This window comes from Lampetra fluviatilis, chromosome 32 (genome assembly GCF_964198595.1).
Source record: "Lampetra fluviatilis chromosome 32, kcLamFluv1.1, whole genome shotgun sequence".
NCBI classification, from domain to species: Eukaryota; Metazoa; Chordata; class Hyperoartia; order Petromyzontiformes; family Petromyzontidae; genus Lampetra; species Lampetra fluviatilis.
Window position 1 is genome coordinate 3,477,361 of NC_136306.1, and position 17,235 is coordinate 3,494,595.

The following is a 17,235-nucleotide window of genomic DNA, read 5'->3' on the forward strand; positions in this document are numbered from 1 at the left end:
GCAGGAGATGAGCATCGACGGCTCAGTGACCGATTTAGCAGTAGCACCTCGCTCTGATGAGGTCGGCGTTGTGTTTGGTGGTGGTTTTTGGTGGTGGTGGTTGTTGGTGGTTGTTGTGTTGGTGGTGGTTGTTGTTGGTGGTGGTTGTTGTTGGTGGTTGTTGTGTTGGTGGTGGTTGTTGTTGGTGGTTGTTGTGTTGGTGGTGGTTGTTGTTGGTGGTGGTTGTTGTGTTGGTGATTGTTGGTGGTGGTTGTTGTTGGTGGTTGTTGTTGGTGGTTGGTGTGTTGGTGGTGGTTGTTGTTGGTGATTGTTGTGTTGGTGGTGGTTGTTGTTGGTGGTGGTTGTTGTGTTTTTGGTGGTTGTTGTTGGTGGTGGTTGTTGTGTTGGTGGTGGTTGTTGTTGGTGGCGGTTATTGTGTTGGTGGTGGTTGTTGTTGGTGGTTGTTGTGTTGGTTGTTGTTGGTGATGGTGGTTGTTGTGTTGGTGGTTGTGTCGGTGGTGTCACCACGTGTGACTTGTGTACACACGCGCGCTCGTGGCCATGCACTGTGTGTATGTTTAACTTATTTCGCACCGTACGTAGTCAACCGTGATAATCGGAGGAAGGACAACAGACGAAACACACAAAGCAGTTCTCAAGAAATCAGTTTTCAGTCTGGATTATTAACAAGTATAACCCGTAAAAACAAAGTTTTTCACTATAAATCCTTTATATGCGTGGCGGCTAGAGTCCTCTCGTCCTCTGGCTTGAGATGGCTGCCACCTATGGGTCAGATGATTGCATTGCACCATTAAGCAATTGGTAATTAAATATAATATTTTTGTCCTAAAAAGTGTAAAATTTTGGAGAAAAATTTTTTCACGAACATTAATTGTCACGCACAACGAGTCTGTGTGGAAAATGTCAGCTCGATTGGATCACGGGAAGTGGGTTAAAAAACGACCGAAAGATGTGCACGGTCGTAAGCAAGCAAACGAACTTAATATAAAGGATTTAAAAAGTGCATCGCTCCAGTGGCTTCCTAACATCGGAAGGAAGAGCGTTCCAGACGGCCGCAGAAGCTCATCTGCAAGCGCGCGATGCAGTGACCGTCTTTGTCTCCCCAGTGCTAGTGTTTACACACCGCACCAGGTACTCATTTGAGGCTGAGTCTACCTAGCGGAGATCCAGGGCTGATTCGGATATATTCGCTGCCACATGTTGGCAGTGAATGGAGATCGAACTCGTCTTGTTTGGTTCGTCGCGCTCCGCAGGCGCTAACCGCGGCACCACCGCTCCCCATGACAACAATCACAACAAAGATTAAGAGCCCCCGTAAAGCCTTTAACAGACTATTGGGGCAAGTGCTATGAAGGCCGACACGGCGCACGAGGTGGGTCACCATGCCTGGCCGCCTTTGTCTTCCCAGTGACGATGTTTAAACACCGCACCAGGTGCTCATTTTAGGCTGAGTCGACCTAGGGGAGGCCCAGCACGGGTTAGAATGTTCGCCACCGGTGTTGGCAGTGAGCGGGAATCGAAACCCGGGCGGCCGGAGTTCGTGGCGCAGCGCGCTAACCGATGCACCACCGCTCCCCATGACAACAATCGCGACGCACGCTCCTCGACCCACGTGACCACTCGCCCCCGGGGGGGCGGGGCCACGAGAAAGGGGAGGGGCCGTACGGAGGAGGGGCGGTAGGAGAGGGGCGGGGCCGCGATGGGGGGGGGAGCCACGAAGGGACGGGACCGCGAGGGGGCGGGGCCGTGAGGGGGGGAAGTCTCGCGCGCGGATCTCGCGCCACCTCTCGCGAGATTTCGCCTGGAGGAGACTACAAGATGGCGCCGCGTCGGCAGCTGTAAGAGTCGAGGCGACTCGGGCCCGGCACCAGCAACAACAACAACAGCAGCAGCAGCGGCGGCGGGCGGAGGGCGGCGCGTTGAGTGGGACGCGAGCGAGGTGCGCGGTAGGTGCGCGAACGCTCCCCGGTCGCGGGGCTCTTCACCCGCGAGCGCGCGTAGCGCTGAGGCGACTAGGCCCGAGATGCGGCCTGAGGACTCAACTGGGCGAGAGTCGAGGCCGCTCCGAGCTCGGGCGGGAGGCCGCTCGCAGCGTTCCCCTCTCGCCCTCACCCCTCACGCCCTCACCCCTCGGCCTCTCCACTCACCATCTCCACTCACCCTCTGCGCCCCCATTCACACTCCAAGCTCCAATTGCTCTCCCAACGCTCCCTTCGCGCCCCTCATCTCCCTTTGCCCCCCCCCCATCTCCCTTTGCCCACACCTCTCCCTTGTCCTCTTCACTCTCACTGCCTTATCCACTCTGCGTGCTCGCCTCCCTCTCTCCCTTCCCGCTATCCCCTACATCTCCCCTCCTCTCCGTTCTCAAATTTCCTTTTTGACCCACACGCTCTGCAATCTCCCATCTTCCCCTCTGTTCTGTTTACCCTCCCCGCTGTCCTAGCTGTTGTCACTCTACCTCACTTCGCTCTCACGTGTGCCCGTCCCGTCTCTCTCGTGTCACTAAACTCTCCCGTCTCCCCTCTCCTGTCCAGCTCCTGCCTCTTCTCATCTCTCGCCCCCCCCCCTTCCATCTACAATCACTCTCCCCTCCTGTTACTGTCCACTCTCGTCCCTCCCTCTCTCCAATGTCCCCTCTCCCCGGCCCCTCTACCCCATCCCTCTGCGTGCCATGCACCCCCCCCCACCACCACGGTTCCTTGCCCGTGCTGCGCGACTCGTCAGTCGAGAAGGATCACCTCGAGTGTGACCACGGGAGTATTTGTGCCTCGTCACCTCGGGGGAAACGTCGTCACCCCTCGCGAGTCACATCTCCGTGCCTCTCGTTTCAGGTCCTTCAAAAAGAATGAATCATTCGCTTGACAACGCCGTTTCCTATGAAGAGCTGGTGCGACTCAAGGCGCGCGCCATCCCGCAGAACCGCATGAAGGAGTTCCTGGACTCGCTGAGCGGCAAGAGCCCCGAGGCACTGCAGCAGTTCACGTCTCCGCAGATGTACCAGGCTCCGGGGCACTGCATCTACTCCGAGAACGCCGACGTGGCCGGCTCCTTGCTCGAGCTGGCCCGGCCCATCAGCTCCCCGCTGCAGCAGGACGGGCAGCCGGGCGGCCAGTCGCCGCAGATGCAGCTGCAGATGAAGCAGCAGCAGCAGATGCAGTGTCCGATCAGCGGCCTGCAGGCGGAGTCACCTCAGAGCCAGACCAAGCAGGCGCACCAGATACAGTTGCAGCAAATCCGAGAAGTGCAGCTCTCGCAGCAGCTGACGGTGCAGCAAGTTCAGCAGCTGCAGCAGGGTCAGGCCGTGCATGCACAGCAGCAGCAGCAGCAGATGCAGCAGAGCCACGGTTCCCCTCCCCAGGGCGGCTCACCGCCTCACGAACAGACAGTGGCCAAAGTGGGCGAGCGGAGGCCCAGCTCTTCGGGCGTTCCCCAGCCCGTCAAGAAGCGCAAGGTGGACATGCAGGCGAGCGTGTCGTACACCATCGCGCATCACCACCAACAACAACAGCAGCAGCAGCAGCAGCCCATGCACAACGCCGTGGCGACAGTGCTGACGCTGCCCTCGCAAAACCAACAACAGCAGCAGCAGAATTACATCCCTGTGCATCAGGAACTACTGACGGTGGACAGCAGCCAGCTGTACGCCTCCAACGCAATCTCGCCCTCGCAGACAGAAACGTGGGCCATTTACACGCCGCACGCGGGCGCTTGTGGGGACGCACAGGGCCACACCAGCCTGCCACAGGAGGCCTACAGCATCGTGCAGGTCACCCCCGGGCAGGCCACCGTGCTGGGCCTCAGGGGCCCCGGGGTCGGTGCCGATGACAAAGACAACCAGTCGGTCGTCTCGAAAACGACGCAGGAGGTCATCCACGCCATCGGCACGCCGGTGTTTGCCTCGCAGTTCGTCAACGGTAGCATCCAGCTGCCCGTGGCCGTGCAGGCCGGCGGGAACATGTACACCTCGCAGGCCACCCAGTACTGGGAGCCCCACCAGCAGCTGCAGGTGAGGGGTGGTGGGTGGGGGGGGGCCGCGGTCCATTGGGCCACGCACTCGACGCTCCCGTCGCGAGCGAGCGCGGTGTGGAGTGGCGTCGAACGAGAGACCGCATTGGTAAGGCTGATGGCACAAATGTGTAATGTCACGTACATCGTCGCGAAATAACGATACAGAATAGTCCATCGCATCACAGCTGCTTCTGCACTCAATTTGGCCGAATTTCCAGTTCGGAGATGGAGAATATTGGTTGAGCTTTTGTGGAGAAAACATGACTTGTATTGTATTGTCATATGCAGTGTGGCAAGTGCTGCCATCTGCTGTGCTCCCCTCGGAAATCGAAAACAAGCACTTAAGCACATCTATATTCTCTTTAATATGAAATTGTCTGTGCAACGTTTTCGACTTTCGTAACGCGGTTGATTATGCTTTGATTTCTGTTTGGTTATTTTGGCTCTGGTTGTTTTTTAATTTATATTTGTTTCATTTTGCTGTACTTTGTTTTTATGTTATTGTTTTAGTCATTTTGATGACCCAGGTTACTCTTGCAAATTAGACTCCTCCTGGTCTCTTGAATTCTCGCCTGGTTACATAAAATATACCTCTCGGTGCACACTAGGATTTATTTATTTTTCTAGTTTCCTCCCAAATTTAACCGATCGCGATATCAGCACAAGACGAAGAATCTGTTCGGGACTCAAACTGAAGAGTGAAACCCTTCGTGTTAGAGTGGCACACGGAAGTTCAAATAAGAGCTACGCTTAAGATCCCTTTAAATTACCTCTGGTGAAGACAGTCGAGGGCAGTTCTTCCCACTGCTTATAAGAGCAATGTGTTTTGTCGCACCTAAGTCTAACTGATATTTTAATCCTCTAGAGCCGCAGAACCTAATTTTATTTGCTTGTTCAGCCAAATATGTGGAATTGTAAAAGGAAATGTTGGTGCGGATGAAGATGGTTTATGTTAATGCTGCGGTGCATGGAGTGCGGTGAAGGCGGTGCCTCGACACCGTACGAGTGGTGGACGTAACCATGCAGTGCTTGCAATAAGGGAGGGTGCCTGGTGTTGTCGTGATGGTCCGGTCACGTGCGGGAGGATGGGGGTTGCGGGTTTGCGTGATGCGTGGGGATGGTGATGACCCTTGCGTGCTCACGGCCGGCAGCCCCAGGCCCCCTCGGAGCAGCCGGCGCCCCCCGCCGTGGAGCTGGGACAGCCAGAGCCGGCGGCCCCCCCGGATATGATCCTGGATGATTCCCTGAAGCCGGAGGAGGGGATGGCCTTCTGGAGGCAGTGGGCACAGAACAAAAACGCCGAGATCACCAAGGAGGCCAGCAGCAAGCCCCCCACCAGTACGCAGCCTGCACAGTCTACAGCCCTCACCACTCCACACTCTCATCTACAGTGCTCACTATCTACAACCCTCGCTGTCTACACCGTCTACAGCCCTTACCACTCCCCACTCTCATCTACAGTGCTCACCATCTACAACCCTCGCTGCCTGCACCGTCCACAGCCCTCACCATTCCATAGTCATCTACAGTGCTCACTACCCACACCGTCTCATCCACAACCCTCAGTACCTTTACACTTTGAACAGGTGTAGACGCTCACGTGTCCGTGGCGCGCGTAGGCGCTGGTGAATCCTTGGCACGCGTACGCGCCCGTGGCGGGCACAGATGCCCGCGCGTCTGTGGCGCGCACAGACGCTCGCACAGACGCTCGCATAGACGCTTGCGCAGGCGCTCGCGCGTCCGTGGTGCTCGCACATCCGTGGCACGCGTATACGCCCGCTTAGACGCCGGTACGTCTGTGGCTCGCGCGGCCGTGGCGCGTGCAGACGTCCCCACGTCCGTGGCCCGCGTAGACGCCCGCATAGACGCCCGCGTATCCGTGTCGTGCAGGGAGGCCGCCGTTGAAGTTCAAGGAGGATCTGCTATCGGCCGCGGTGGCCGAGCTCAACTACGGCCTCTGCCTGATCGCACGCGAGTCTCGTCGCGCTGACGGCACGCCCTACCCCTCCGATGCGCTCTACCTGCTTTTCCTCAACATCCAAAAGGTGGCCCTCTCCCTGTGCCCACTCCCCGCACCCTCTCCACGCGCCCACTCGCTGTGCCCCCTCCTGCGCCCTCTACCTGCGCCCATTCTCTAGCTTCTTCCTGCACGCCCTCCGCTCGCCCTGCGCCCTATCCCCTCGCCCTGCAATCTCCTGTCCATGCTCCCCGCGCTCTCTTCCTGCATGTGTGGGGGCCCCCACCTGCGCTGTGCTCGCGGTGGTTAGTGGTGGTTAGTGGTGGTCAGTGGTGGTGAGCGGTGGTGTGAGCCGCATCTTGTGGAATCCCTCCCCCCACAGTTCATGTTCGACAATGGCCGCGTGGACAATATCTTCACCGACCTCTACTACATGAAGTTCACCGAGCAGCTGCACGAAGTGCTCAGGGACTGGCAGCCCAAAGTGAGCCCGCTCGGTAAGACAGCCGCCGACTCTCCTCTCCCACCCCTCGCCGTGCCGTACACACCCGCACCTCGTTTACCTAGGAAATCCTCATCCAGCCTCGGAATGCTTTATTCAGGAGGGTCCTGTCGAGTTTTTTCAGTAGGGGGCAATGTTGTTCCTGTGTGTATGTGTGTGGGTCATGTAGCCCGCATGCCCAGCCACCGCATGCCTAAACAGCTTTTGTTCGGCCGGATAGAGGGGGCTAAACGGGTGCAGCACAGGCTAGAGAAGAGATGGAGTGACGTACAGGAGGACGTGGAGCTGAGTGGACTTGCCGATGACTGGTACCAGCGGTGTCAAGATCGGCCTCTGTGGAGGAGGCTCGTGAAGGACGCTACTGGGCAGTTGGAGGCAGTCGCCCTCCAACAACAACAATGAAGGGTGGAGGAGCGACGCTCACAACAACGAGCGGAGCGCCAGGTGGCTAAAGCACAGCAAGTTGGCACAGTAGGGGGCACAGGTGGTGCATCAGCCAGTCATCTCAGTCGTCTCAGTCAGTCGAACCGTGCACCTGGGTCTGCCCCGTGACCTGCCAGCGGGCATTCGACACGTCACGTGGCCTCAAGGTGCACATGGCCTGGCACAAGCGTCGTGGTGACGTCACCGCCACTTAGTGGCGAATGGCGGTTGTTGTTGTGTAATTCTGCTTGCATAATTTACAAGTAATGTTTGTGATATGAAAAATAAGAATAGGTTTTTACCCTTTCTGGCAATAAAACAGGTTTTAACACCAAATGGATACTTTTCGCAAGGTATCAAATCTGCATTAACCACACGGTACTTGTGGCAAAAAACAAACAAACATGCTGTGATAATATATGGCATTGTCTTTGAAACTGATTGGCCTAAACCAGAGACAGCCTTCTTTATGGCCTCGTCTCGCCAGTGTCACACCAGAGAACGCCAAAAGCCGAACAGCACAAAGTCAATGCAAGTATCAGTGCAGTTATCGCTTGGGTTGAGCACATCTTAATACCTCTTCTTGGTTCTTTCGGTAAAGTAACGTAGAAGGGAAATAATAATAAAAATAAAACATAATAACGGCTGCTTGCGTTGTGGCCGAAACGTCGTGAGAATTGTATTTGATTGTTTTATTTTTATTATTTTATTATCTCCCTCCTTCGTGACTTTACCGAAAGAACCAAGAAGATGAATCCCTGCAGTCACGAGAGCTTTAAATCGAAATCTTAATACAGTACCTGTTTTATTGCCAGAAAGGGTACAACCTATTCTTATGTTTCATACTTTGATATTGGCAAAAATGTCCCGTAAGTAATGTTTGTGATCTTGGCGGATGCTGGTTATGCTCTGTGTGTTCATCGTGGGCGTGTGTCTACGCCGCAGGGTTTATCATTCCGAGCCAGATCACGGAGGAGATGCTGTGGGAATGCAAGCAGCTGGGAGCTCATTCCCCAGCCACGCTGCTCAACACTCTCATGTACTTCAACACAAAGTGAGTCTGACGCTGCCTCTCGGCAGATGCCAGGCACGAAAAGTGTCTCTGCCAGCCATCGCAATGTGGAATCCATAGCAGCCACCACACTTCCTAACGCCCATCGCACTCCCGAGTCCCTGGCAATCATCATAACGCATATTCTTGGTTCTTTTGGTAAAGTCACGTAGAAGGGAAATAATAAAATAATAAAAATACAACTTAATAAAATACAATTCTCGCGACGTTTCGGCCACAACGCAAGCAGCCGTCCTCAGGTGAAGAACAGGTCTGTCGAGAAGACAGAGTCTGAATGACAACCCCAGGCTTGGCAGTGTATATTTAAGCTGAGTTAGAGGAGGAAGGGCGCCTTTATTTTTATTATTTCCCTTCTACGTGACTTTACCGAAAGAACCAAGAAGATGAATCCCTGCAGTCACGAAAGCTTTAAATCGAAATCATAACGCGTAGTCCATAGTACCCGTCACACTGCCTAGCAACCTTGACCTTCCCGATCCCCTAGCAACCATGATAACCTACTCCCGAGTGCCCATTGTGCTTCCCAGCGCCCATCACACACCCGAGCACCCATCGTGACACCTTGTTTTTAGCATCTATTACGCAACCCGCCGTAGCATGACCAGGCGTGAACGTTGAATGTGTTCTGAGACCGTTACTCCGTGCGTGTACCCACGCAGGTACTTCATGCTGAAGACGGTGGAGCAGCACGCCAAGTTGGCGTTCTCGCGCGTGCTCAAGCAGACCAAGAAGAACCCGAACAGCGTGAAGGACCGCACGGCCAGCATCCGCTACCTGCGCAACTACGGGCAGATCCAGGCCGGGCAGAAAAGTACCGAATGCGCACACCGGGACCACGGTCGCACCTGGCGACCTTGCGCACACACACGGTGGCCGCTGGAGAGACGAGAGCGTACACAAACACAGAGACAAGGACACGCAACAACTGCCAACATTCAATACGAAGTGGCAGTGATGTCAGCACACTGCTTGTGCCAGGCTAAATGCACTTCGAGGTCATGTGAAGCGTCGAAGGCTTGCTGACAGGAGGTCACGGGTCAGACCCAGGTGTGATGGTTTGACTGACTGCTTCCTACTGTGCAAACTTTCAGCGTTTTAGCCGCCCGACGCTCCGCTCATTGTTGTGAGCATCACTCATCTGCCCTACGTTGTTGTTGGAGGGTGCCTGCCTCTAACTTCCCACAAACCTTCAATACAGAGGCCGATCTTTATTCAGCTGACACCATCGGCAACTCCACTCAGCTGCACATCGTCCTGTACCACATCAGCTCATTTATTATCTAGCCCGTGCCACACCCATTAAGGCCCCCTCTATGGCCAAACCGAAGCTGTTTGAGCATGTGGTGGCTGGGCATGCTGGCTATAAAACCCAACCAATGCCTGTTGGAGATGCTCGCCGATGGGAATGTGTTCAGATCTTTGAAGAACATATGAGCTCACACAATCCAGCCTGGTTAAACCCAGGATGGGTCATAGGCAGGCCAGTCTGAAAGTTTCGAACTGGCACAGATGTTCTTTTAGAGGGGTCTATGTTTCGCAAGCATAGAGGGAGGGAGGGCATGACTGTGGCCGAGAAGACCCGAAGCTTCATATGAAGCGACATCCTAGGTGGCTTCCACACAGCCGTTACACAGCCGATGGAAAAAATGTCGCTCATGATTCAGAGTAAGACCTCTGCTGCCAAAACGGAACTAGTCACAATAAAACGTTTTATATCTCGATAAAAGGTATTACTCTAGTCCATGCCACCACCCACTGGTCTTATGTGATTCTGAACATTTAGCAATAATGCCAAAGCTGGTACCTGGAGGAGAGATAGACCACTCCTTAAACATCGTTAGAACTGCTCTCCCAACGGAGGCATTGCACTACGATACCTTGCAAATGACTTCCAACCAGCACATTGGATGTCCAGGCCCATGATGTCACCACTGCTCTCATGGAATGAGCCCTCAGCCATTCTGGGGGGGTCCTTCTGGACCATCCTGTCTTCCCGTTTCGTGTTTGGGTTAATGTAGGGTAGCATAGAGCAAAAGGAGAGGGGATATCGTATTACGCACCATGAATAAAACCCTAGTTTCCCCATATGCCTTTGAGTTCGGGAATTACGGATTTGCAGATTACTGCTATTTTCAAGAATGTAAAACCCCCTTCGATGGGAAAAGTTTGGGTGTATCTGGTAACCCGCATGACAGGTGGTCCTGATCCACCTTGATGCACCAACAGGAGAACGCCCTCCAGTGGCTGGCATTGACCCAGCCCTTTGAGGCTGTCCACGTTCTTTGCCTGATCTGAAAAGGCCAGGGTCACGAGCCCCATCCTTTCAATGTCCAGACATTCAACGGAAAACGCTGGACATGTGGACACCATATCGCGCCGTGGCACAGTAGATCCACTGGAACTGGGAGTGACTACAAGGAGCCCCGTTCTCAGTTCCAGAAGATCTGAGAACACGCACGCAGAGGCAGGCACGCACGCAGAGGCAGGCAGGCACGCACGCAGAGGCAGGCAGGCACGCACGCAGAGGCAGGCAGGCACGCACGCAGAGGCAGGCAGGCACGCACGCAGAGGCAGGCAGGCACGCACGCAGAGGCAGGCACGCACGCAGAGGCAGGCACGCACGCAGAGGCAGGCAGGCACGCACGCAGAGGCAGGCAGGCACGCACGCAGAGGCAGGCAGGCACGCACGCAGAGGCAGGCAGGCACGCACGCAGAGGCAGGCACGCACGCAGAGGCACGCACGCAGAGGCACGCACAACCATTCCCCCATATTGCCTTAACAGACACTGGCAAACATATGAAGGTCGCGTTTGTCTCGGAAGCGCGTGGAGGAACCACAGATGAGTAGCAAGGCAGCTAGCTAGCATTTTTTATTGTGTTTTCATCCAATTAACGAGAGTTCATACTTGTGGGAGGTACCTGGGGTACCTGAAGAAAACCCACGCATGCGAGGAGGCAACGCGATGCCACACAGACGGAACCGGTGGCGTCCACATTTTTGCCATACCGCATTCACCTGGCGAGCCAGGGTACAGCTCCTTCTCGACGTCCAATGGAAGGGATTTTCAAAACGAGTGTGAGATCCGCCAACTCTCGCTGCCTCCACAGTGCTGGATTACAGGCCATGTGCATAGCCACCACGTCTACCTGGCTGTTGATCTGTTTTGATGAGCAACTCCAGTGATGGGCGCTGTGTGTGCGCGTGCAGCCTTGGTGCTCGCCCACAGCTCTTGCCCCAACAGTCGTGTTAAGGCTACACGGGGGATCTTTGTCTTTGTTTGCAGTCACGGATGACATGTACGCCGAGCAGCCCGAGAACGTCGAGAACCCGCTCCGCTGCCCCATCAAACTCTACGACTTCTACCTCTTCAAGTGGTGAGCATCTCGCACTGGTCGCTCTCTCTCGTGGGGTCCTGTCTCTGGGTCACTCTCACGGTGTTCTGTCTCTGGTTCACTCTGGCGGGGTCCTGTCTCTGGTTCACTCTGGCGGGGTCCTGTCTCTGGTTCGCTCTCGCGGGGTCCTGTCTCTGGTTCACTCTCGTGGGGTCCTGTCTCTGGTTCGCTCTCGTGGGGTCCTGTCTCTGGGTCACTCTCGCGGGGTCCTGTCTCTGGGTCACTCTCACGGGGTCCTGTCTCTGGTTCGCTCTCGTGGGGTCCTGTCTCTGGTTCACTCTGGCGGGGTCCTGTCTCTGGTTCGCTCTCGCGGGGTCCTGTCTCTGGTTCACTCTGGCGGGGTCCTGTCTCTGGTTCACTCTCGTGGGGTCCTGTCTCTGGGTCACTCTCGCGGGGTCCTGTCTCTGGGTCACTCTCACGGGGTCCTGTCTCTGGTTCGCTCTCGTGGGGTCCTGTCTCTGGTTCACTCTGGCGGGGTCCTGTCTCTGGTTCACTCTGGCGGGGTCCTGTCTCTGGTTCACTCTGGTCCTGTCTCTGGTTCACTCTCGCGGGGTCCTGTCTCTGGTTCACTCTGGTCCTGTCTCTGGTTCACTCTCATGGGGTCCTGTCTCTGGTTCACTCTGGTCCTGTCTCTGGTTCACTCTCGCGGGGTCCTGTCTCTGGTTCACTCTGGTCCTGTCTCTGGTTCACTCTCACGGGGTCCTGTCTCTGGTTCACTCTCATGGGGTCCTGTCTCTGGTTCACTCTCACGGGGTCCTGTCTCTGGTTCACTCTGGTCCTGTCTCTGGTTCACTCTGGTCCTGTCTCTGGTTCACTCTGGTCCTGTCTCTGGTTCACTCTCATGGGGTCCTGTCTCTGGTTCACTCTCACGGGGTCCTGTCTCTGGTTCACTCTGGTCCTGTCTCTGGTTCACTCTCACGGGGTCCTGTCTCTGGTTCACTCTCATGGGGTCCTGTCTCTGGTTCACTCTGGTCCTGTCTCTGGTTCACTCTCACGGGGTCCTGTCTCTGGTTCACTCTGGTCCTGTCTCTGGTTCACTCTCATGGGGTCCTGTCTCTGGTTCACTCTCGCGGGGTCCTGTCTCTGGTTCACTCTGGTCCTGTCTCTGGTTCACTCTCGCAGGGTCCTGTCTCTGGTTCACTCTGGTCCTGTCTCTGGTTCACTCTCGCGGGGTCCTGTCTCTGGTTCACTCTCGCAGGGTCCTGTCTCTGGTTCACTCTGGTCCTGTCTCTGGTTCACTCTCGCGGGGTCCTGTCTCTGGTTCACTCTCGCAGGGTCCTGTCTCTGGTTCACTCTGGTCCTGTCTCTGGTTCACTCTCGCGGGGTCCTGTCTCTGGTTCACTCTGGTCCTGTCTCTGGTTCACTCTCACGGGGTCCTGTCTCTGGTTCACTCTCATGGGGTCCTGTCTCTGGTTCACTCTGGTCCTGTCTCTGGTTCACTCTCATGGGGTCCTGTCTCTGGTTCACTCTCGCGGGGTCCTGTCTCTGGTTCACTCTGGTCCTGTCTCTGGTTCACTCTCGCAGGGTCCTGTCTCTGGTTCACTCTGGTCCTGTCTCTGGTTCACTCTCGCGGGGTCCTGTCTCTGGTTCACTCTGGTCCTGTCTCTGGGTCACTCTCGCGGGGTCCTGTCTCTGGTTCACTCTCGCAGGGTCCTGTCTCTGGTTCACTCTGGTCCTGTCTCTGGTTCACTCTCACGGGGTCCTGTCTCTGGTTCACTCTCCGTGCGTCGAGAGTGGGACTCACGCTGCGCACTGCTGCTTTGCGTCACCGCTGCTTCTCAGCCCCCAGAGCGTCAAGGGCAAGAGCGACATCTTCTACCTGACGCCGGAGCCCGTGGTTGCGCCCAACAGCCCCATCTGGTACTCGGCGCAGCCCGTGGGCGCCAGCGGAATGGAGCAGATGCTGGCGCGCATTCTGCTGGTGCGGGAGGTGCAGGACGCTCACTCTAGCGCCGGCCTGCACTGAGGCGGCGGCAGCAGCAGAGGAGGCTGCGCGCTCGGCCTTGCATGCGGCCCGCGGCCGGTCCCGCCGCGACGGCACGCGACGGCACGTGACGGCACGCGGCCTCCGTCGCTGTGCGGACAGGACGACGCCTCGCGCCGACGCGGCCGTGGCCGCCCGTGGCGGTGGGGGCCCGGTGAACCGCCGCGGCCACCCGCACTGCCGCCAAGCCACCCCCCACCCCCCTGCCCGTCCTCCGCCGTCTCGCGCCAGGCGCGGTGCGGCCGTCGACGGGCACGGGCGTTTGTCGAACGGTCCCGGACACGGTTAGGGGTCCCTTGGCGACGCTCTCTCGGTCGCGTGTGCGGCGCCCGACGCCGTGCTGCCCAGCGAATCGATACGCTCCCCCATGTCGGCGCGCGGGGACCCGGCTGCTTCCGACGGGGATCGGCGCGCACGCGCGGCCGTCGCGCAGGAAGAGTCGGCACCGCTTGTATATAACCGCGCGGTGCCGACGGCCCCCCACGCCACCCCACCCTACCCACCGCCCGTGCCGCCAGGAGCAGGTGAGTATTGGGCACGGAGCGTGGCCCTGATGCATGCATTTTACCGGTGGCGTCAAGAGGTCGGCCCCACTCAGCCGTGTGCCGTCGGCTCTGCTCTTAAGTGTTTTCTGAATCGGCTGCCTTGCTAACCGCTTCTCTTCTCCCCCGTGCTTCTGCCGCTGGTGGGTTTGTAACGAACCCTTGCACCTTAGTCCGCCGTGGGCGGGTGGGGGGGCCCCGAGTCCCCCCTTCCCTCCGCGGATTCACATCTAGATCCGCGTGTGGGTTCTGTACTCCCGCGCCCCTCTATTTTTTTTACACTTGCTGAGCACAGACCCCAACGGCCAGCAGCAGCAGCAGACATCGCTCCAATAAGAATCGACGTGTTTCTTGATTTGAGCAATGTTACCGATATTAGAGCTTGGGATAAGAGACGGTGGGGAGGGAATTCCAAATTGGAGCAGTGCGAGGAAAAGCAGCAAAGAGAAGTGTTGTGACCTGCAGGAGTAGTTTGGTGGCTGGGTCAATGGGTCGGTGGGTTGGCTGGGCGAGTGGGTGGGTGGCTGGGTGAGTGACCTACGGTGTGGATGAGGTGAAGCTGTCCCTGTGGAGTGTTTTCTGTGGGAGAACCTGGGAGGGGTGTGAGGGTAGCCCCCATCTCCCGGCGTCTGGGCTGTTCCTGCTCCCCCACCATGCTCACCCCACACCACCCTCTGCCTCGTGTTCATCCCCACCGTGATCACGCAACCCCCAATCACAGCACCGCAGACACAGGGTCCGAGTGGAAGCCATTCATCCAGTGAGACACCACGCTCGTTAACACTACAGTGTGCCGCTAGCCGGGCGATCGTGTCGCAGCACGGGTTATGCTTTCAGTGGCTGTTCTTGACAGCTGGTGTCCTCGCTCCCCCACCCCCCCCCCCCAAAATTCCCTCATCTGCAGGGTGTCCCCTCGCCGTACATCTGGGGCCCGGGTGGCTGACTTGTACAATAAACTTGTGGCTTGACTAAATCTGATGGTAAAGGCCACTGCTTCTTAGTAAATCTACTCGAACAACTGCCTCCGCACGGGGCGAGCGGGCGGGTGGCCAACGTGGGGGGCCCGATGCTTCGTGCGCTCACATTGGTTGGCGGCCGACATAGGTGACATTCCTATCGTGGCACGAGAGCCGTGTTTCTAATACATGTATGAAAATATTTTTATAAAGTTATTTTGTAACCGTTGAGTAGCTCGCAAGGCAAGGGTGTCCTTCCTGCTGTAGGCCTCCTGGTGGTGTGTTTTCCGTGTAATCGGTTTAGACGCATACATGTAATCCTAATTAGTTTATCTTGTGTAAGTTTCAAGGTAATAAAAGTTCGCCGAGTTTGCAAATTAAAGTGATTTCCCAAGCGCAGTCGCCTCCGGCGTGAACCGCACACGGGCGCGAATGGGTGGCCCTGCTGGGCCCTGTGGCATCCAGGGGGGAGATCAAGATGTCCTCGCGGCCAAGGCCATTGTCATGCCACCACTGCACCTCCCTGCCAATGCTGTTGGAGCACAGCAGACATGGCGACCCCATCTTCCCACCTCCATCAGGCCTTGGGTCTATCCCTAGGTCACACTCCTAAAACCGAACGTTTCCCCCACTCTCCTTAATGACTCGCAAAACACTCCCACTTATTTTAAACCGAGCTTCCTCTGCAAATGATGAGCCACAACAAGGAGACTGCGTGGAGGCTGGCACCAAAAGTGAGTGAGCGAGTAAGTGGGTGTTTGAGTAGATTTAACAAGCAAAGGTGCGCGCTGCTCATAACCAGCGGGAGGGCTCCACTCCCATCAATGTGCCTTGTATGCCTGGCACAAGACAACTACATGTCGTGTAGAATGCCCTCTGCCTTGTCCAGACCACGAACTCAAGAGTTCAACGTGCGACTGGTTTAAGACCCAGATACAGAACACCGGGACTCCCTTGACACGATGCACGTGCGCAGCACCCTCCGAGCTTGTGACTTCCTAAGCAGCAGTGCGTCGTGCACTGTGCACTGCTGGTGTACGAGTGGGCTGGATGCACACAGTGGCCGTGTGCACTGACCCAACCAAGCTTGTCGCTGCTGTGTGCAATCCCAATTTGAGTGCAAGCACTTTCTCAGATATGTAATGTGGTTTTGGCCAATACCAGTTCGACTGTATTTAGCTATGGGAGGAAACCTCAAAACCCATAGGAAAAAATCCTGACAAAGCTTTCGCGACTGCAGGAATCCATATTCTTTGTGTCTTTCGATAGGTTCAAAGAAAATAAAAAACTACGACCGCTGATGACGACCGCTTGCGTTGCGATCGGAAACGGAGTTTTTTGTTATTTTCTTTGAACCTATCTACGCGACTACCGACAGACCCAAAGAATAGGCACAGGAAACTCGTGCAGAGCAAGGAGAGAAGATGATAAAAACTCTCGCAGAAAAGTCAATGGAACCCAGGTACTCCGTACCGTGAGACAAAAGTGTTGCCACCCATCACCGGTAAACATGATTCATCATCAGCCATGGCAAAACCATGACTGGATGAAGGCCACCTCAACAACCATGCGATACTGCACACCAATGGATCATCATCGCTCCATCTGCTCCTCAGTGGACGTCCGCTGGGTCGCCTTCCATTGCGTGGCTGCCACTGTTCAGTCTCGACCAGCAGCTATCAGTGTCCCTTCTGACCCCGACGCGTCCTGCCCAAGCCTCGCAGTGATGTTGTGCACATGTTTGTCTCTCGTCATGTGGTCCTCTGTCCCACACATCACTCCATGCTCCCATGTGCATGTGTCAAGGAAGGGTGATGGGATTTGCTGCCATGCGATAGCACCACACGGGGGAATTTGCTGTAGAAAATGAAACTGAGCGGTGAGAGCAGAGACGCAGGTTTGGGGAAAGGGGATGCAGTGCCTGTGCCTCAGGACATCGTGCCTCTCACCCACACAGCTCCAATATATATTTTTGTAAACTGATGAAAACACCTGGTCTCTGTGCACGTGCCCGTTGGTTGGTGTCGATACTGCAGAGGTTCACAGCGAACTTTCCGGAGAGCATACTCACGGTTGCTTGAGTGTTGATCCTGCAGCAGCAGCAGCAGCAGCCTCACGCATTTGTAGATTTAACAATGGTGAAATGGTCTTTTTTGCGATTTCTATCCTGGAAAGTAATGCACGTTTGTGACCGAGTGTTGACCCTGTAGCAGCAGTATCCTCGTGCACGATTAGTTTTTGCGATTTAGTCATTCATGATTTTCTGCAATGTTGAACATTTTTCTATTGTTCTTTCGGTAAAGTCACGTAGATAGAAATAATAATAATAAAATAATAAACTGAAAATTTAGTTAATAAAAAAAAATATCACGACGTTTCAATCGCAACACAAGCAATG

General features: G+C 55.8%; 1 protein-coding gene across 4 annotated transcripts; it reads left to right on the forward strand.

The window, feature by feature from the left end:
* The first annotated feature begins 1,797 nt into the window (after positions 1-1,797).
* QRICH1 (glutamine rich 1) lies at positions 1,798-15,247 on the forward strand. 4 transcript variants are annotated; one of them, XM_078871269.1, is made up of 9 exons: positions 1,798-1,950; positions 2,832-4,114; positions 5,160-5,346; positions 5,899-6,053; positions 6,348-6,462; positions 7,836-7,944; positions 8,622-8,773; positions 11,247-11,337; positions 13,138-15,247. In XM_078871269.1, exons 2-9 carry the CDS (start codon positions 2,846-2,848, stop codon positions 13,319-13,321), a joined length of 2,262 nt encoding a protein of 753 aa, XP_078727395.1. In that variant the 5' UTR covers positions 1,798-1,950; positions 2,832-2,845; the 3' UTR covers positions 13,322-15,247. The 4 variants fall into 4 exon arrangements, with proteins under 4 accessions (XP_078727395.1, XP_078727393.1, XP_078727396.1 ...); XM_078871267.1 differs by having other exon boundaries at positions 1,798-1,946; XM_078871270.1 differs by having other exon boundaries at positions 1,798-1,946; positions 2,832-4,006.
* The last annotated feature ends 1,988 nt before the right edge of the window (positions 15,248-17,235 follow it).

Excerpts from the sequence above, each read along its gene's own strand:
- QRICH1 (XM_078871269.1), top strand. The coding sequence starts at position 2,846 with ATGAATCATTCGCTTGACAACGCCGTTTCCTATGAAGAGCTGGTGCGA. Across the intron at positions 5,347-5,898 it reads CAGCAGCAAGCCCCCCACCA|GGAGGCCGCCGTTGAAGTTC; the intron begins GTACGCAGCCTG and ends CGTGTCGTGCAG. Across the intron at positions 8,774-11,246 it reads GATCCAGGCCGGGCAGAAAA|TCACGGATGACATGTACGCC; the intron begins GTACCGAATGCG and ends CTTTGTTTGCAG.